Raw genomic sequence first — 18,228 nt, 5'->3', positions numbered from 1 at the left:
TCCAATTTCTCGGCATCAGCCCGGTCCCGTTGTTGCTGAATAATAGGACTTTTACTGTATGTGTATATATATATATATATATATATATATATATATATATATATATACTGTATACACACACACACACACACACACATTAGACGGTATAGAACTTTAATCCTCTGACAAGTAGCATATCTCAACTGAACAAAATTGTCAGGTGGTATCTTACGATACGCAAAAGCTTTAGGTGTACTGTTAGTATGAAAATGGATAGTCTGGATAGTTTTCAAGGCCTTTGATTGTTGGTATTTCTCAGATGAACTAACCCCCCCTGAGGTTAGCTGGAATAAAATGCTTTAATGCACCAACTGCAGTGAAGAGGCTAAGTGCTTCACTGACTGGTCTTATAGGCGTACTTGATGGTACCAGAAAATAGTCACATCAAATATTAAAGAAATTTTGTAGTGAATAGTACATGTTTGTATGCTGGAAGCTTTGTGTTGATTGAAGAGCAGTTTCTTCCTTTCCACTTGAATAAGTTATTTTCATTTTATCCTAGCTGCTGCCAGATGACATTCAGTTGTAGGAAGACCTCTCGCAGTGAATGGGTCACTGGGGGAGCCAGCAGGGGATTGTTTGCAACTAGTTTTTCTTTAATGAACCAGTGCTTTGGCTGTAAGAGCAAAGAGGAGTGTCAAAAAAAGACAACGTATAGCAAGTGCTTTATACAATATATTAATCAACTTTTTTTTTTTTTTTTTTTTTTTTCCCAGGTGCACAACTTTTGTGTGTGGAGGGCAAGTGTGTGGTGGTACAATGTCTGTGCCGATGGGGAACAACAACTCGGGAGGCGGCTTCTGCAGCGGAGGTAGTAATGGCAGTGGTGGTGGTGGTGGAAATGGTGGCAGCAGCAGTCACAGTAGTGGTGGGGGCTTGCAGGGACACAGGGACTGTAGGAGGGACTTCATGACAGCAACTTCAGCTAAGAACTACCAATTGGCTACAGGTGAGATTGCACTCTTTCCATCTACCATGTACTCTTTGTAGTCAAGTGTGGTCAGCTCTCATTGTACTGTTAGTTTTCCTTATGTCATTTACATTGTACAGTACAGGTAGTTCTTGCGTTAGTCCTTATTGTACCATCATTTCTTATTGTATTTACTGTTAGTTTTTGTCATAGTAAGTTAACATTGCACAGTCACTTCTTATTGTATGGTTAGTTCTTATCGTACTGTTAGCTCTCATTGTAGCATCGGTTCTCACTTTGCTCTTAATTCTCATTACGGTTGGTTTTCATCTTTTTCTCATTGTAGTGTCAGTTCTCACTTTACTCTTAATTCTCATTACAGTTGGTTTTCATTTTACAATTAGTACTTCTTATACAGTCAGTTCCCATTGTACAGTTATAGCTCTATTTACAGTGAGGTCTTATAGTGCAGTCTGTTCTCATGTTGCAGTTTATCATCATCATCATCGTCATCATCCGGACCTCCTTTCCCATCCTAGGGCAGGGTGAGGAGCAGCGGCATCCAGACAGCCCAAATTTGCTCACTCCAAAGGGCCATGCCTCCATTCACTAATTATGCAAGCCCCCAGAATCCTGGCTCTATCTAAAATGCCAGAGACCCTCACCACATTGTGTAGCTTCACATAAATGTATCCGATAGAGTCAGTCCGAATGCTGTCACGTTGAAAAGGGGTGCCAAATCCCCGATCATGCACGTCTCACAACATTTAATGCTGTCACATTAAAAAGGGGTGCTAAATCTCTGACCATGCATTTCTTACAACATTTATCCAGCCAGCTCGATCTCTTGTCAGTCCCCTAGCCTCACTGACTTCCATACCTCTCTTCCTCACACAGTCATCCACCATATCCCTCCACTTTCTCCTTGGCCTGCCTGGCCTCCTCCCTCCTTCAGATTCGCTCAGATACAGTATACCTTTTCACCACTTTATTGTTATCCACATGACCATGACCATACCATCTCAGTACACTCAGTACACTCTCTTCGATTCTGGTGTCCACAGGCTTCCTCACTCCACATCTTTCACGAATCACATTATTTCATATCCTATCCACTCTCTGTACTCAACATACATTCCTCCACAGTTCCATCTCCACTGCTCTTACTTGCGAAGTTTCATTTTCATGCCACACCGTAGTCTCACATCTGTATGATAAAGTTGACAAAAATACTCCTTCATGTAAGCCTTGTGCAGCTGTAACACTCAAGGGTCTTATTCTTATCAAGGCCTTCATAGCACCAGCTACTGTCCTTCCTTCCTTGTGTCACAGTACGTTCAGCTTTATTTGCGAATTTTCCTCTATGTTCTGTCACTGTACCTAGGTATTTGAACTCTCTCACCAATTCCAGTCTCTTTCCATTTACTGTAACATTGCACTGGAATAACCTTCTCTCCCGATTACCATCACAATACTCAATTCTACATTTACTCTCAAGGCATGATGCTCACAGACATCAGCAAAACTCTGCACTAGTCTAACAAGCTCTTGTCTGGTATTTGCAAGTAGCACTGCATCAAGAGCATACAGCAAATTTGAGATACAGTATTCCATCCATCACCATTCATTACCAATGCAATTCCTCTCCCCATTACTCGTGTTTTTACTTCTCTCATCACCCCATCCATATATGTATTGAACAACCATGGGGACATCACGCAACCTTGTCGCACGCCCACACTGATCGTGAACCATTCACTTAGATGCCCTTATTACCTTTACACATACCTCACTACAATCATAAAAAGTCGTGACAGCACCTAGCAACTTATTATCTACACTGTATATGCGCAGAACCTTCCACAGTCCTTCTCTGTCTCCTTTGTCGTATCCTTTTTCCAGATCCTTGAATTCCATAAACACCTTATAGTCCTTTGCACAAACCTTCTCCACTATCTGTGTTACAGCAAATATTTGATCAGCACATCCTCTGCCACTCCTAAAGCCACCCTATTCATCACTCACTAGGGCTTCTGATTTCTGTCCTACTTTCTTTATAATAATTCTACCATATATCCTCCCTACTACACTCAGTAAATATATGCAACAATAATTCATGCGCTCACTTCACTTACTTTTATTTTTGTACAGGGATACAGTCACAGCCTTTTTCCACTCTGCTGGCACAGTTTCACTTATCCATGCCTTCTTACACATCAACAAGCACTTCATTCCGCTTTTACCACAACACTTAATCATCTCTGCATACACTCCATCAGCCCCAGCTGCTTTCGCATTTTTCAGCTGCATGATGGTGTTCTTCACCTGTGCAAATATCATGTTTACTATCATTGCATTCCTTCTCTGCACACCCCCAAAACCAATCAAGTTTACAGCCGCTCTGCTTTCTCTTATTCCCATTCATCAGGCTTTCAGAATATTCTTTCCATCTGGTCCATACTTCATCACCATGGGTTAATAATCCACCACTTACATCCTTCACATTCCTTTCACTGTCACTTCTACATTTCTGCACCTCTTTCCAGAATAACTTCCTGTTTTCAGAGTAGTTTGCATTTATTTTTCTTCCTAGATCCACAGTTACCTCCTCCTTTTTTCTCTTCACTATTCTCTTTACATGCTTCTTGCTCTCAATATATTCAGTTCTTATTCCAGTTGAACCCCTGTCCCATAACCGCTCTAGCCACTTCTTCTTCTTTTCCTCCACTGCTCTTTTAACCTCTTCATTCCACCATGTTGTACCTTTCTTCTTTGTTCATATTCTTGTCACAGTACACACCACTTTAGCATCCCTAACTAAGCAGTCCCTCTATGCATTCCACCGGCTGTCCAGATCCACTGCATTCCAATTCACTGATTCCAGCTCCTCCCCTGCTTTGGTCCTGTATTCATATGCCATTTCTTTGATCCTCACCTTCTCGATTTTCAGTCTTTCTGTCCCAACTGCTCCTCTCTCTCCCGATCCACCTCACTCCTCGCAGCTTGATCTTGCATACCACAGTCATATGATCTGACAAACCTCCACATCGTCCTTTCACGGCCCTTGTATCAGCATCCGTTCCCAGCATCGACTTCTCTATGAGCACGTAATCAATCAGGGTCGTTTCAACACTATCCCCATTTCCTCTATACCATGTATAGATATACCCCTTTTTAATGATGCAATTGGTTAGGTAAAAACCCATTGTTTGGCAGAGTATCATATATCGGGGTAGATTTAACATGTAAAGTAATGGGATGTGTTTTTCAGCCTTGGGTTTCCCCCCCAATCAGTTCCAAAACTCACCCAAGTGAGCCCAAAAAAAGTTAAAAGCCAGTCTAAATTGCCTAACAGCTGTAAAAAAAAAAAAGCTAACCTAAGCCCAACATGTGTAAATAACTCACTAAAACATCATTTTCATTCATTTCATTCATTTCGTTTTTAAAGGCTCCAACATGCTTGCATGTGTCGGCCTTGGTCACCTAATGGCGGCTCTCCACACTGCACGATCCATTGCAGCCTCCCTGTTCAGTCCCTTAACCCTGAGGTCACACTTAATGACCTCGTCCCATGTCTTTCTCGGTCTACCCCTCATAACCCCACCCCCAGTATTAACACTTCTCACCCTCCTCACCCAATTATCATCCCCCATCCTCTCCACATGTCCAAACCATCTCAATCTACCTCTCTTCATCACAACACCAATACACTCCAGTCCCATCCTACCTCTCAACTCTTCCATCGTAAACCCAGCCCCTCCAGGCCTTGGACGCAGGGACGTACTGCACATCCACCTAATCATTGTCATTTCTGTACGTCTGAGTCGGCGAATATCTTCCTCCTTCACTGCCCAGGCCTCACTACCATACAGCATTACCAACAAATAAAATCTGAATATCATCAAATATAAGTCTGGAAAAAATCAAGCTTAGTAAACTGTACCCCAAAAGGACAATGTTCACCCCACCTATGGCTAATACACATTAATCTAAGTCTAAAAACAGTTTATAAATCAACCTAAACACACAATTTTAGTCTAAAATATCATCAAAATCAGATTTCTATCTATCTATCTATTGCCAGACGCCTCAATCCCGTTTGGGATGGCCACAAACAAATCGCCTCCAAGTCGCCCTGTCCCCCGCCATTTCACTGCCCTGCTCCGAACTCACACACCCCTCTCTCATATATCTCTCCACCCCATCCCTCCATCTCATCCTCGGCCTCCCCCTCCCTCTTCCCCCCTCCACCTCACTCACATACACTCTCTTCGTCAGTCTTTCACCCTCCAGATTTAAAAAATAAAAACCCGTCGTTAAAACGGGGTTTGGCCATCGTTAAGCGGGTTATGGTGGTATTTCTACCCCCATCGTTAAGCCGGGGTATCGCTTCTAAGAGTGTTGTATATCGAGGCATACCTGTACATGCAGTCCCCAACTTATGAAAATAATTGGTTCTTAAAAGTCTTTCATAAGTCATTTTTTCGTAAGTCTCTCTCTCTCTCTCTCTCTCTCCCAGCATTAAAGCTCATTATTGTCTCCACTCCTCCACTTATCCCCTTCCCTCAATCGGTAGAGACGTGGCCTTCCGTTCTGTTGGACCCAAGTTCAAATCCCCCTTGGGGCAGGGAACAGTTCAAGGATTTGAATTTCATTAAATCAGGCTTTACTGATCTACCAGAAGACCCACCGACATGTCGTAAATATACCCCCGCTAATACCAACACACCAGTCCTGTATGAGACAGCCCTAGCATGTATTCAATATGGACGGTGGGTGTTAGCGCCGAAGTGGTGACATGAAGAGGTGTATGGTATGTAGGAGGACTGTTGGGCCTTGATAGCAGGCTGTGAAGCCTATGCCCAGAGTTGAACACATAAAAAAAAATATATATATATATATATATATATATAAATATATATATATATATCACCTCACTTTCTTGTTAGTGTCGTCACCTGACTCCATCCTTCCTTACTATGACCTCCCCCGATGCACATGCAATTTTTTTCTTATCTGCAGATTTTTCGTAAGTTGATCCTTCATCAGTAGGGGTCTAACTGTATATTTATGTGCATCTTTGTGTTTGAAATATGAGTTACAGATGCACAACCTCCCTTCCTGACACATATCCGTCAATTGCTTCCCATTATCATTTTCTCCTGGTACTCCATTCCATTCCATTATGTTATCCTCAGGACCAGTGCCTACTCTTCCATTCATATCACCCATTACGGTCACTTTATAACTCCTGGGCATTTCTCCCACTGCTTCATCCAGCTCATCCCAAAACCCGTCTTTCTCACTCCTGTCAGTACACGGTGCATATACTGTACTACAATCACTGCCACTTTCACCTTGTCAAACTTGACATACTGTAAATCTCGAGCTGACACATGTGTAATCTCTCATTCCATTCTGCCACACCTCTTTCATCAACAAAGCAGCTCCTTCCTTGTATCTTCCTCGCCCATGCATGTCCAGTCTTACACATTTCACACCCACCCACCCACTCCACACCCTTCCATCTTTGTTTTACAAAATGCCATCACAGCATATCTCGTGCTCTTGAACACATTCACCACTTCCACCCTCATGCTCTCCTCATTAACACCTCTCACATTCCACATGGCCATGCGAATCTGCCCATGTGGTAGGAGCCCTGGGTGGGCATCAGTCATTGGGCCTTCTGAGGCTCTCCGAAATGTTTGCCATGATTAAGTGACTTTAGATTGGGGAATCTGGAGGACACTTAACCCGGCCAAAACCCCTGGTTAAATGGTTACCACCCAGCATAGTAAATGGTTTCCTGGGTACAGGATACCATTTGGCTTGTCACTGAGTATAGAGGCCATAAGGCATCCCTACATTGAGTGAGTGGATGATGGGTGCCCCCAAGGGTGGAACATGGTAGTGTGTGTCAGCATTAGTCACCTAATGGCAGCTGTCCACACAGTTCAATCTCTGGCAGCCTCCCAACTCAGTACCTTTTCTCTGAGGTCACACTCTATGACCTCACCCCAGGTCTTTTTTGGTCTGCTTCTCACAATCCTGCCTTGACGTTTACGCTTCACACCTTACACACCCAATATTCATCTACTTTCCATTCAACGTGCCCAACCCATCTCAGTCTGTCCCTCCTATTGACAACACCAATACATTCAAGTCACATCCTTCCTCTCAATTCTTCAGTTGCAATCTCAGCCTCCCCATGCCTTGCATTCAAGGATGTACTACACATTCATCTAATTGTTGTCATTTCTATACGTTTGAGCATGCAAATATCCTCTTCCTTTAATTCCCTGATCACACTGCCACACAGCATTACACTTCTAACAGATGTTTCATTCAAGGATCCCTTAGCACTGAGGGAGAGCCCTCTCAGTGTTAGGAGAGGCAACAGCTCCTTGAACTTCCTCCAACCACAACTTACCCTAGCAGTGTATATGTGAATACTTGCACCCAGGTAAGAGTGATTGGAGATTTGAGTGATGAGTTTTCCATGAATGTTGGCATACATCAGGGGTCTGTCTTCAGCCCCCTATTGTTTGTCATCATGCTTGAGCTCCCACATAACTTTAGAAATGGACACCCATGGCAGATGTTATATGGTGATGACTTGATGCTGATTGCAGAGAATGAAAAGGAGGTAGAGGAATGATTTAGGAAGTGGTGAGATGGAATAGGGCACAAGGGTTTGGGAGTAACTGCAGTTAAAACAAAAATGATGATATCTAGGTCTGGTGGCAGTTCTGTACTGTCAAAGCAGAGGGAGTTTGGCCATGAGCAGTTGCCACAAGGGTGTTGGAAAATGCCTTCTTGTATGGTGTGTGTGATAAGTGGGTGCATAAGAAATATAGTGGTATTACAGGTAGGCTGTGAAATAATGCCGACTTCAGCTGTGCATTATGTTGGGGAGAACTTGTAGAGATTGTCATGCACGAAATTATTGATTATGTAGGAGAACTGCGAATTGTGAAAGGATTGATCTTGTTGGAGGGTTGCGAAGTGTGAAAGGATTGATCTTGCTGGAGGGTTGCGAAGTGTGAAAGGATTGATCTTGCTAGAGATAAGAGTGTGTGGGTTATTTGGGGGATGTTATGTGCGGAGCTAGGGCTGGAGCTAGCTCTGTGACCAAGGTAAGGAGTCATTGGACGAAGGTCAGGGACCTGTTTCCTCTCCTGACACTGAGAGGGCTCTCCCCCCCCCGTGCTAAGGGATCTTTGTGTGCGGAATGTGTTAGGAGTGTAATGTTGTATGGTAGTGAGACCTGGGCAGAAGAGGAAGAACATATTCATAGGTTCAAACATTCAGAAATAACAATAATTAAGTGGCTGTGTAGTACGTCCTTGAATTGAAACCCTGGGCAGGCTAGGATTATGACTGAAGAGTGGAGAGGAAGGATGGGACTGGAGTACTGTATGTTGTTGTGATGAGGAGGGGTAGATTGAGATGGTTTGGGCATGGTAAGTGGATGTAGGATGACAGTTGGGTGCAGGAAGTGAGAAGTGTGAACATCAAGGGTAGGGTTGTGTGAGGCAGACTAAAGAAGACATTGGACAAAGTCATCAAGCCTGACCTCAGGGATAAGAGGCTGAACAGGGAGGCTACCAGAGATCGAGCAGCTTGGAGAGCCACCATTAGGTGACTAAGGCTGATGCATGCAAGGGTGTTGGAGCCTTTATAAACAATACGATATGATGATGCAAATGATGATTAGTGTGAGGATGGCTGATGATAGGGGTTGATATGATTCTGATTATTATTTATTTATTTTACATTTTTTTTATTTTGCAGTGCCTGGTACTAGCTGTCCTTACACAGATACTTAATGTTTCTTTTCATCCTCAGAAGTCCTCCTGGAGAGCATAGCAAGGCACCTGTTTGAGAAGGACATCAGGAATTACAGAGGCTCGCGGCTGGAAGGGCGTCTTGAGTGAGTGCACCACATTTTTTTTTTTTTTTTTTTTCCCACTAATAATCCTGCTCTTTGATTTGCTTATTCACAATAGAACTGTTCACATACTGTGTGTGTGTGTGTGTGTGTGTGTGTGTGTGTGTGTGTGTGTGTGTGTGTGTGTGTTTGTGTGTACAGTCATGCACCGCATAACGTCATTCTGCACAACGTCCATTTGCTTTAATGTCTGGGGATCCATAAGATTATAATAGAAATTAAGCATGGTACAGTATAATCCTCGTAGCCATCCGATCCGTTGTACCTTCTCCAGTTTATCAGTATGCATTTTCAGATGAGCTGACCATATCACAGCTGGATATTCTTGTCTTGGTCTTATCATGGACACTATCAACTCCTTCAGCATTTCCTCGTCTGTATAATTAAAAGCCACTCTCATGTTGATCAGTACCGGTAATTCATATGTGTCTCCAATGATTCTGTTAAATGCTTTTCTGGTGACAGGTCATCTTGTATAATCAGTCCCAAGTCCTTCTCTTCTTTTCTTTTGCTAAAAATCTCACTGCCCATTTTATATACAGTAATCCCTTGATTATCCATTGTAATAGACCCAAAGGCATGGCCGGATAATGTACTTCTCCCCTGGCCCACCTTCGTACCTAACCTAACTTTGAAAGCTGGTGTAAAAGGCCACTACAACACTTGTTCCTGTTGTTTAACACTACTCTGTCTGGTCAGGCAACCAATAAACCACAGCCAAGCAATAACCATGGTCAAGCAGACCTGTCAGCCACAGACAACCAGTCACCACTACAAGGCTATACCCTGCAGTGACCATAATTTATACCCGGATGCAAGCATTTTGTCTGGGTGAAATGGAAAAATATACGAGTAATGGTTTGGAACAGCCAGATCACAGCGTCCGGATAGTGGCTGTCCGGGTTATAGAGGGATTACTGTATCCAGTTTGGTCTTTTATCACTCAGTCCCATTTGTAACGCATGACACTTTTCAGCACTGAACTCCATTTTCCAAGTGTGGCTTTAGTTGTGGAGTTTGTTCAAATCCTCTTGCAGCTCTTTACAACTAGCGATACATTTACTATGTTTCATGATTTTAGCATTATCCATGAGCATACTCATGTAACTATTTAAACCTTCCAGCAAATAATTTATATATATCAGAAACATTATTGGAGCCAAGACAGAGCTGTGAGGCACTCCACTAGTCACATCTTTCCATTGTGAAACCATGTTTCTTATGACTGTTCTCATCTGCCTTCCTGTTAGATAATCTTCCATCCACTTTAATAGTTTCCCATGTACACCTCCAAAGGTCTTCTACTTCCACAGCAGTCTTTATAGGGCACCCCGTCAAATGCTTTCCTGAGGTCTAGGGAGACACAATCTGCCCACCCCTCTCTCTTTTGTATGACCTCTATCACCCTAACTTAGTAGATTGGTAACACAAGATCTTCCTTCTCTAAAACTGAATTTGGTTTTGTGTTATCACTTAATTGTCTTCTAAATACCTAATGCATCTTTTTCTGATAATTTTCTCACAAAATTTACAAACAACACTTGTAAGTGATACAGGTCTGTAGTTGAATGGATCTTCCCTATCTCATCCCTTGAAGGTTGGCACAATATTTGCTCTTTTCCAGTCTTTAGGTACCCGCGCACTTTCCAGAGAGCTCTTTATGATGACATAAACAGGTCACACTAGTTGATCAGCACATTCTTTCGAGATCCATCCAGCCACATTATCTGGTCCCATTGCTTTCCTCACATCCAAGTCCCTCATCATCTGCAGCACCTCATTCTTTTCAACTGCAATTTCCACCATTCTTGTCATCCTGGTTTCCATTTCAGGTTCATTAAATTCCTCTTCCAGTACATAAACTGCACCTTGTTGTTCATTATTTCGCACAAATCACCTTCACATTCATGTTTCTTCTCCATCTCTTCATCAGGCTATACCGTCTGTAAGTTTCATTTTACCCTTTATGAGTACAGACCAATAAAATAGCTTAGGTTCTTTTTTTATATTTAAGTACAATATCTTTTTCCTGCTTCCATACTTTCTCTCTCCTATCTTTACGTATTCATTTCTAACTTGTATTCCTCCCACACCCTTTCACTATACCTTCTCACTTTATTCCATGCTCTGTTTCATGCCTCAAGTGCCTTTCTACAGCTACTATTGAATCATGCTTTCTTCTTTTCCATTGCTGTAGAGAATTTTGAGACATTTATTCATTCTTGTTTTGTACGCTTCTATCAGAAACTCATATATCTTATCAATATTTTTGTCTGCGTCCCTTTCACTCCAGTCCACATTTTGGAAATAGTTCCTTACAGAAGCAGAATCAGCATTTCCATAATTATGTCTATTTTTTCTGTTTTTCATCTCTCTCACCTTCCCTTTTTCCCACCACTTCCATCCCAGTAACATGATGATTACTTTTATCTGTTTGGGTCCTTCGTGAAAACCAGGTCCAGTCTTGATGGCTCGACGTCTCCTCTAGTTCTTGTACTGTATTTTCTTTAAATAATTGATTTAACATATTTTACATCACCATTTCCATCAGGTTATTGCCCTACGATTCCTCATTGCTCCCAGCATCCATATTTTCCAAGTCAACTTCTTTACAATTAAAATCCCTCATTATTATTATCCTATTCCTTCATTAGATTGACATCTTTATGTGTCCCGTGGATTCTCTTATCAGCTGTTCATAATCTTTTCTCCATGCCCTAGTTTGAGGGGACATATAGAATGCCAGTACAGTATGTCTGTTTTATTCATAGTGGACTTCTGTATCCAGTATCCATCCCCAAAATTTCTGTCATGGTGTTTTCAAGTTCTGTCCTTTTTGCTTTTAAATCCGGATGAGTTGAAAGCATTACTCCTGTCCCAAACTTGCCCTCTCCATCCCTCCTCCACACATTATATACCTTCCATCAAAATAATTTAGTATCGACATCCCAGGGCATGTGTGCATACGTGCATGCATGCATGCGTGTGTTTGCTTCCATGACTATGTCTACGTATATTGTGTGGCATGTGAACATTAGTTATGTTTATGAATACTAATCCTCAATATAGTTTACAGTATAATGTTGCAGGTGTGTGATTTTCAGAGGCTGATATCTAATCGTAAACACCTGGGTGAGCTAGACTGCATCTGTATTCTAATACAGTGGTTTTTAACCTTTTTTCCTGTTTGCATCCATTTCAAAGCATCAGACAGTTGCCACACCGCTACCTCAATTTCATGAAAGAACAATACTATTCTCATGGATATCCAATAACAGATCCATCATGGATATTATTCTTATTAATGTACAATTTTACATACAGTAATTGGCAACGAATGATTCAGTGCAAACAATGATTCATTCATTTATTCATTGCATGGTGTGTTTTGAGAGATAATGCTTGCCATGCAAACTCAGTGACTTTGTTGCTGTTGTTTATTCACTATTATGGGATTGAACCTTTGCATCTTAGTGCTGAGCGCTATTCGTATGTTGTTCTGAGCATCCAGCCGATTTCTGCACTTAGTTTTGATATGAAGTAGATACAGGAATCCAGTTTCTCAGAAGATAAAGGGTCGTAAAAGGCACCAGCAGAGCAAGACCCTTTCTTGCTAGTACAGGATATGCTTCTAGGTGAGAAGCCCAAAAGTGCTCTAGATGGCTATCAGTAAACTCTATTTGGATTCCATGGTTGCCTTTCAAATCGATGAGCTCTTCTTGGATGTCACTGTCATCATCAGTATCTTACAGATTCATCTGGAAAGGGTGCCTAATCCAGTTACTACAGGCTTGCAGCTCTCCTCATGAAAAGTAGCAACTGAATGAAGTTTGCAGCATCTGCAGATATTCAACAATATTTGAAACAGTGTAACATTGTAGGGAGGTATCTACCATGCCTCTTCCAAAGAGATGGAAAATTTACCAAATCTCCCTTCCTTACATGTCTGATCCATAAAGCAAGCTTTTCTTTTAATGCAGCCAGATTCTAACATGCAGTTGCAATAATGAATCCCCTTCCCTGCAGAGAACAGTGGAGCTCATTGAGTGTTGTGAATAAATCAGCCAAATGCGCAAGCACTTGAACAAACTCAGGGGCATCAAAATATTCAGCTAGGTCTTGTCCCTGTCCACCGAGAAACTGCTGCATTTCAGCTCGCAGTTCATACATACAAGACGGAACACAACACTGTGACATCCGCCTCATTTCTGTATGATAAAAGAGCACAGTGTATTCATGACCCACTTCCTCGCAAAACAATTGAAACAGTTTATGATTCAGAGCACAGCCATGAATCATACTCACGACTTTCGTGCAAACATCCAAAATCTTCCTCAGGTTTGGAGGCAGTGATTATGCTGCAGGCTCATTGCAGTGGAGAAAACAGTGGATGATCTTCATATCAGGAAATTCTGTTGTCATTAATGCAGTGATCCCTGAATGTTTGCCCAGCTTGGCTGGTACTCTATCAGTACATATTGAATCAGTAATGCTGAGATGAAGTTGATATTTTCTGAATGATTCCTTTATCATATTCACCACATCTGTAGCTTGTGCAGTTGTCTTCAGTGACTGACAGATGAGAACATTTTCTTCCAGTTCTTTGTCCATATACATAGTGGACCAACAACAGTCGCAGACAGCTATTAACAAATCTGTTGATTCATCCACATGTAGGTTGATCTTTACTGGATTAACCTTAATATCAGCGACAGCCTCCTCTAGAATATCTTGACTTATGTTGATGATTTGGTAATGGATCATATTATTTGACAGAGGCACTTGTAGTTTTTTCCTTTGCCTCCATGCCAAGAACAATCTTTGCCATTTCAAAGGCACATGGCCTGATCAGATCCTCATCAGTTATATGGTCTTTCATTGACATAGCAATCTGGTATGCAGCTTGATAAGAAGCAAGTAGCAAAGGCTTCTGTGTTGGTGATAATTCATATGTCGGCAATGTGCTGGCACAGTCAGACCTGGCTTGTTTGACCTTTAATGTTGTGATGTTGTTCCCTGCATCCCCACTGCTGTGTTTTGTTTCATTTTTAAAGGCTCCAACATGCTTGCATGTGTCGGCCCCAGTCACCCAACGGCGGCCCTCCACGCTGCACAATCCATTGCAGCCTCCCTGTTCAGTCCCTTAACCCTAAGGTCACACTTAATGATCTCATCCCATGTCTTTCTTGGTCTACCCCTCATAACCCCACCCCCAATATTAACACTTCTCACCTTCCTCACCCAATTATCATCCCCCATCCTCTCCACATGTCCAAACCACCTCAATCTACCTCTCCTCATCACAACACCAATACACTTCAGTCCCTTCCTACCTCTCAACTCTTCCATCGTAAACCCAGCCTCTCCAGGCCTTGGACGCAGGGACGTACTGCACATCCACCTAATCATTGTCATTTTTGTACGTCTGAGCCGGCGAATATCTTCCTCCTTCACTGCCCAGGTCTCACTACCATACAGCATTACACTCCTAACACATACTGCACACAAAGACCCCTTAGCATGTAGGAGAGCCCTCTCGATGTCAGGAGAGGCAAGAGCTCCCTGAACTTCTTCCAACCACTTCTCACCCTAGCCACAGAGCTAGCACCAGCCCCACCTCCAGCACACAACATGTCTCCCAAATAACAAAACTCTTCCACACACTCAAGAGATTCACCAGCAAGTTCAATCCTTTCATGTCTGACAATCTCCACCAGCTCACCCCGGCACGCCATACACATAAAATCAGCATTATCTCGCAGTCTACCTCTGATACCACTACATCTCTTATGCACCCATTTATCACACACACCGCACAAGATGGAATTACTTCCCACGCCCTTGTGGCAAACTGCACATAGCCACTCTCCCTCATCTTTGACAGTACCGCCACCAACCCTAGATATCATCACTTTTGTTTTATCTGCATTTACCCTTAAACCCTTTTGCCCCATACCATCTCTCCACTTCCTAAACCTTTCCTCCGCCTCCCTTTCGTTCTCTGCAATCAACACCAAATCATCAGCATACAACAACTCCCGCGGGAGTCCGTTTCTAAAGTCACGTGAAAGGGCTTCAAGTACCATGATAAACAACATGGGACTCAAGACTGACCCCTGATGCACACCAACATTCACGGAAAACTCATCACACAAATCTCCATTCACTCTCACCTGGGTGTGAGCACCCACATACATGGCCATAATCACCCTAACCAGCCACTCCTCCAAGCCAAGCTTTCTCATTGCCCACTTCACCACCTCTCTAGGGACTCTGTCAAAGGCCTTTTCCAAATCAACAAAAACAAAATAAAGATCCCTTCTCCTACCAATATATTTTTCCTGAAGCTGTCGAACAATGAATATGGCATCAGTGGTCCCCCTACCTGGCATAAACCCAAACTGCATCTCATCAATATTTACTCTTCCTCTAATCATACCTTCTAAAACTCTCTCCATTACCTTCATTATCTGATCTAAAAGCTTTATACCTCTATAATTTCCTCTTTCCAGGGCATCACCCTTCCCTTTATACACATTTACAATTACACTCTTCAGCCAGTCATCTGGGACAACACGCTCATAAATAATCTTATTTATCAGGTCAGTGACTAAACTCACCCCTATATCACCTGAGGCCTTCAACATTTTGGCAGTCAACCCAGACACACCTGCTGCCTTCCCCACCCTCATCCTGCCTATTGCCTCACTCACAGTAGCAGTATCAATCAAAGGCCAATGGCCAGACACTGGATCTGCTGGCTCCAAACCTTCTCTGTCCCAGTCAAACTCCTCATTCAACAACCGGTTATAATGCTCTCTCCATGCATCTTTAATATCCTCACTGTTCACCACTACCGTTCCTTCATCATTCTTCACACACTGCTCACCTATAATATCCCGATTATCCCTCTTCACCTGACCTGCCACCCTAAATATATTTTTCCTTTCCCCATGATTTAGGTTATCAAGTAATTGTCTCTGTGACTCAGACTTTGCCCTGTATACCTCTCTTCTAGCCCTACGCTTGGCAGCCAAATATTCCTCTTTGGTACCACCCTTCTTCCATTCTCGGAAAAGCCTTCTTTTCTCCTTAACTGCAGCTTCTACACCCTCATCCCACCACCAAGTTACTTTATGTCTTGGTGGTCCTCTTGTCCAACTGCATGTTACATCATTAACTCTCAAGAAATTGTTCTTGAGGGCTCTGTACTGTTCATTAATGCCTCTGTCTACAGCTCCCTGTTGAGCCACCACTCTCCTCAACTCGCTATAGAAGGCATCCCTTACTACTTGGTTTTTCAGCTTCCATATTTTCCTCCTAGGTACATAAGTCCTCTTTTTCATCACTTGTTCTTTAAGCACCATATCACAAATCAATAGTTTGTGCTGCTGCACACAATCCTCACTTCCTATAACTTTAACATCCCTCACTAACCTCCTATCGACCCCCCTAACCAGAAAATAATCTATCTGACTGATATTTCCCCCAGACTCATACGTAATTAACCTACTGTCTCTTTTCCTAAAATATGTGTTGCACACAATCATGGCCGTTGCCTCCCCAAACTCGAGTATCCTTTCCCCTTCTGCATTCCTTAGACCATATGTACATCCCCCATGCACTCCTTCATAACCATGTGCTGCTTCACCTACATGACCATTTAAGTCCCCTCCCAAAATCACTATCTCATCATCCCGCATACCACCCACTACACGTATTAAATCATCCCAAAAGCTATCTTTCTCTGATTCATCCAATCCTGCCTGTGGAGCATGTGCCGATATAATCGCAGCTATCTTTCTTCCCAACAGAATTTTCACTACCAATATCCTATCGCTTACTCTCAAAACATTCATAACATATTCCACCCATTTCTCCGCAACCATCACACCAACACCTCCATATCCGTCTGTCCTCCCCTGCCAGAACAACTTATAGTAACAGTCCTTCCCAACAATCTTTCTGGCTGATCCACCCCTGTACCGGACTTCCTGCAAACACGCCACATCCACCCACCTCCTACTGAATCCCTCATCGACTTCCCCCGTTCTTCCCCTCAAACTTCCCACATTCCATGAACTCACCCTCATCCCCATGGGTGATTTACTGTCCTCAGGCTTGCTTTGAAACTTATTTTGTTTTGTCATCTTCAGTATTAATAAAGGGGGACAGACACAGCACAGGTCCCACTCACTGCACAGTCCCAGGTCCAGGCAATGGATCTGGGACGCCTAGCCCACCAGCTTACCAGTGGCTGTGGTAGTGGCCTCGGGCCTGCCAGGACAGCTGCAGGGACACCCTCCAAGCGCGTCTTGGCACTGCAACTATCCCTCCATTATACACCCACTGATAGGGCAGTCTCCTGGGGCGCTACTCTCAGGTTTGGGCCCCTCTCTATTGGGCGGAAGCGGCAGCCTGGGAACCGCAATGCCCTCTACCCTTTAGCACAGGCCCGAGCCCCATCTCGCCCTGGACCCACGATCTATGCTGGCGGAACCCCTGCCACGCCTCCCCCGAGAAGTCCGCCACTAGGTAGCGGGGGCAAAGTTTTCTGGCCGCATGCCCTTGCTGGCGCCAACCCCTGTAACGTAGTGGGATACGTTGTGCGAAATGTAAAGTGCATGTTGTGTAGTACATAGATAGTTAGAGGAAATGTTTGGGAGAGTATGCTGGTCTACTCTCCATGTTACTGTCACACTGAAAAGGTCAGCAAAGGGGGATGGTTAGATAGCTAGTGAAACAGGAGCTCCAGCTTTCCCATTCCCCTCGGGAGTACTACCCTGTTCGGCCCGTGCTACGGCCTCCTTCTGTGTTTGTTCTGGAAATGTTCATTGATGGCTTCAAATTTGTGTTCAAGAACCTGATATTGCACAGGATACTGTATACTGTGAACGTTTTGTACCATCCTTCTTCATAACACACGTGAAGCTATGTTGAATATAGTCATTGCAGCATTCTACTCTTGTTTTCTTGACATGTTGAAGACAACTCTAGAAAAAAATAGATAAATAAATTGATTAATAGTAATCATAAACAGCAAAGTAATACATGAAAAATATTGTGTTTCTCTGAGGGCACAATGTGATGAAATGATGAATATATCATTGGAAGCTCACATAAACAATGAGAAAATTGACGTGATCTTACCAAGATTACATATGTAAGAACACGAGATCTCACTCTGGCACACAACAACACTCCTAGTTGTAGATCTACCCACACCACACTCCAGAAGTAGAGGGAATGTTTTTGCTATAGCTCTTGTCGACTACTTGTATGTGTGTGTGAGCGCCACTTCTGCAGTAGCTTCACCCTTACTACC

General features: G+C 43.1%; 1 protein-coding gene across 1 annotated transcript in view; it reads left to right on the top strand.

The window, feature by feature from the left end:
- The first annotated feature begins 903 nt into the window (after positions 1-903).
- The window catches only part of LOC145402123 (E3 ubiquitin-protein ligase RNF123-like), a 168,422-nt gene continuing 151,097 nt past the window's right edge, over positions 904-18,228 (top strand). Inside the window, exons 1-2 of the mRNA XM_080274240.1 lie at positions 904-988; positions 8,801-8,885. Coding sequence (XP_080130366.1) covers positions 949-988; positions 8,801-8,885 — 125 coding nt within the window. The 5' untranslated portion in view covers positions 904-948. The remainder of the gene's footprint in view (positions 989-8,800; positions 8,886-18,228) is intronic.

The sequence above is a fragment of the Coenobita brevimanus genome, chromosome 57 (assembly GCF_032717465.1).
Source record: "Coenobita brevimanus isolate Jiangsu-jjx chromosome 57, ASM3271746v2, whole genome shotgun sequence".
Classification (NCBI taxonomy): domain Eukaryota; kingdom Metazoa; phylum Arthropoda; class Malacostraca; order Decapoda; family Coenobitidae; genus Coenobita; species Coenobita brevimanus.
The sequence above is the reverse complement of the archived record's forward strand: the minus strand, read 5'-3'. Positions and strand labels throughout refer to the sequence as shown.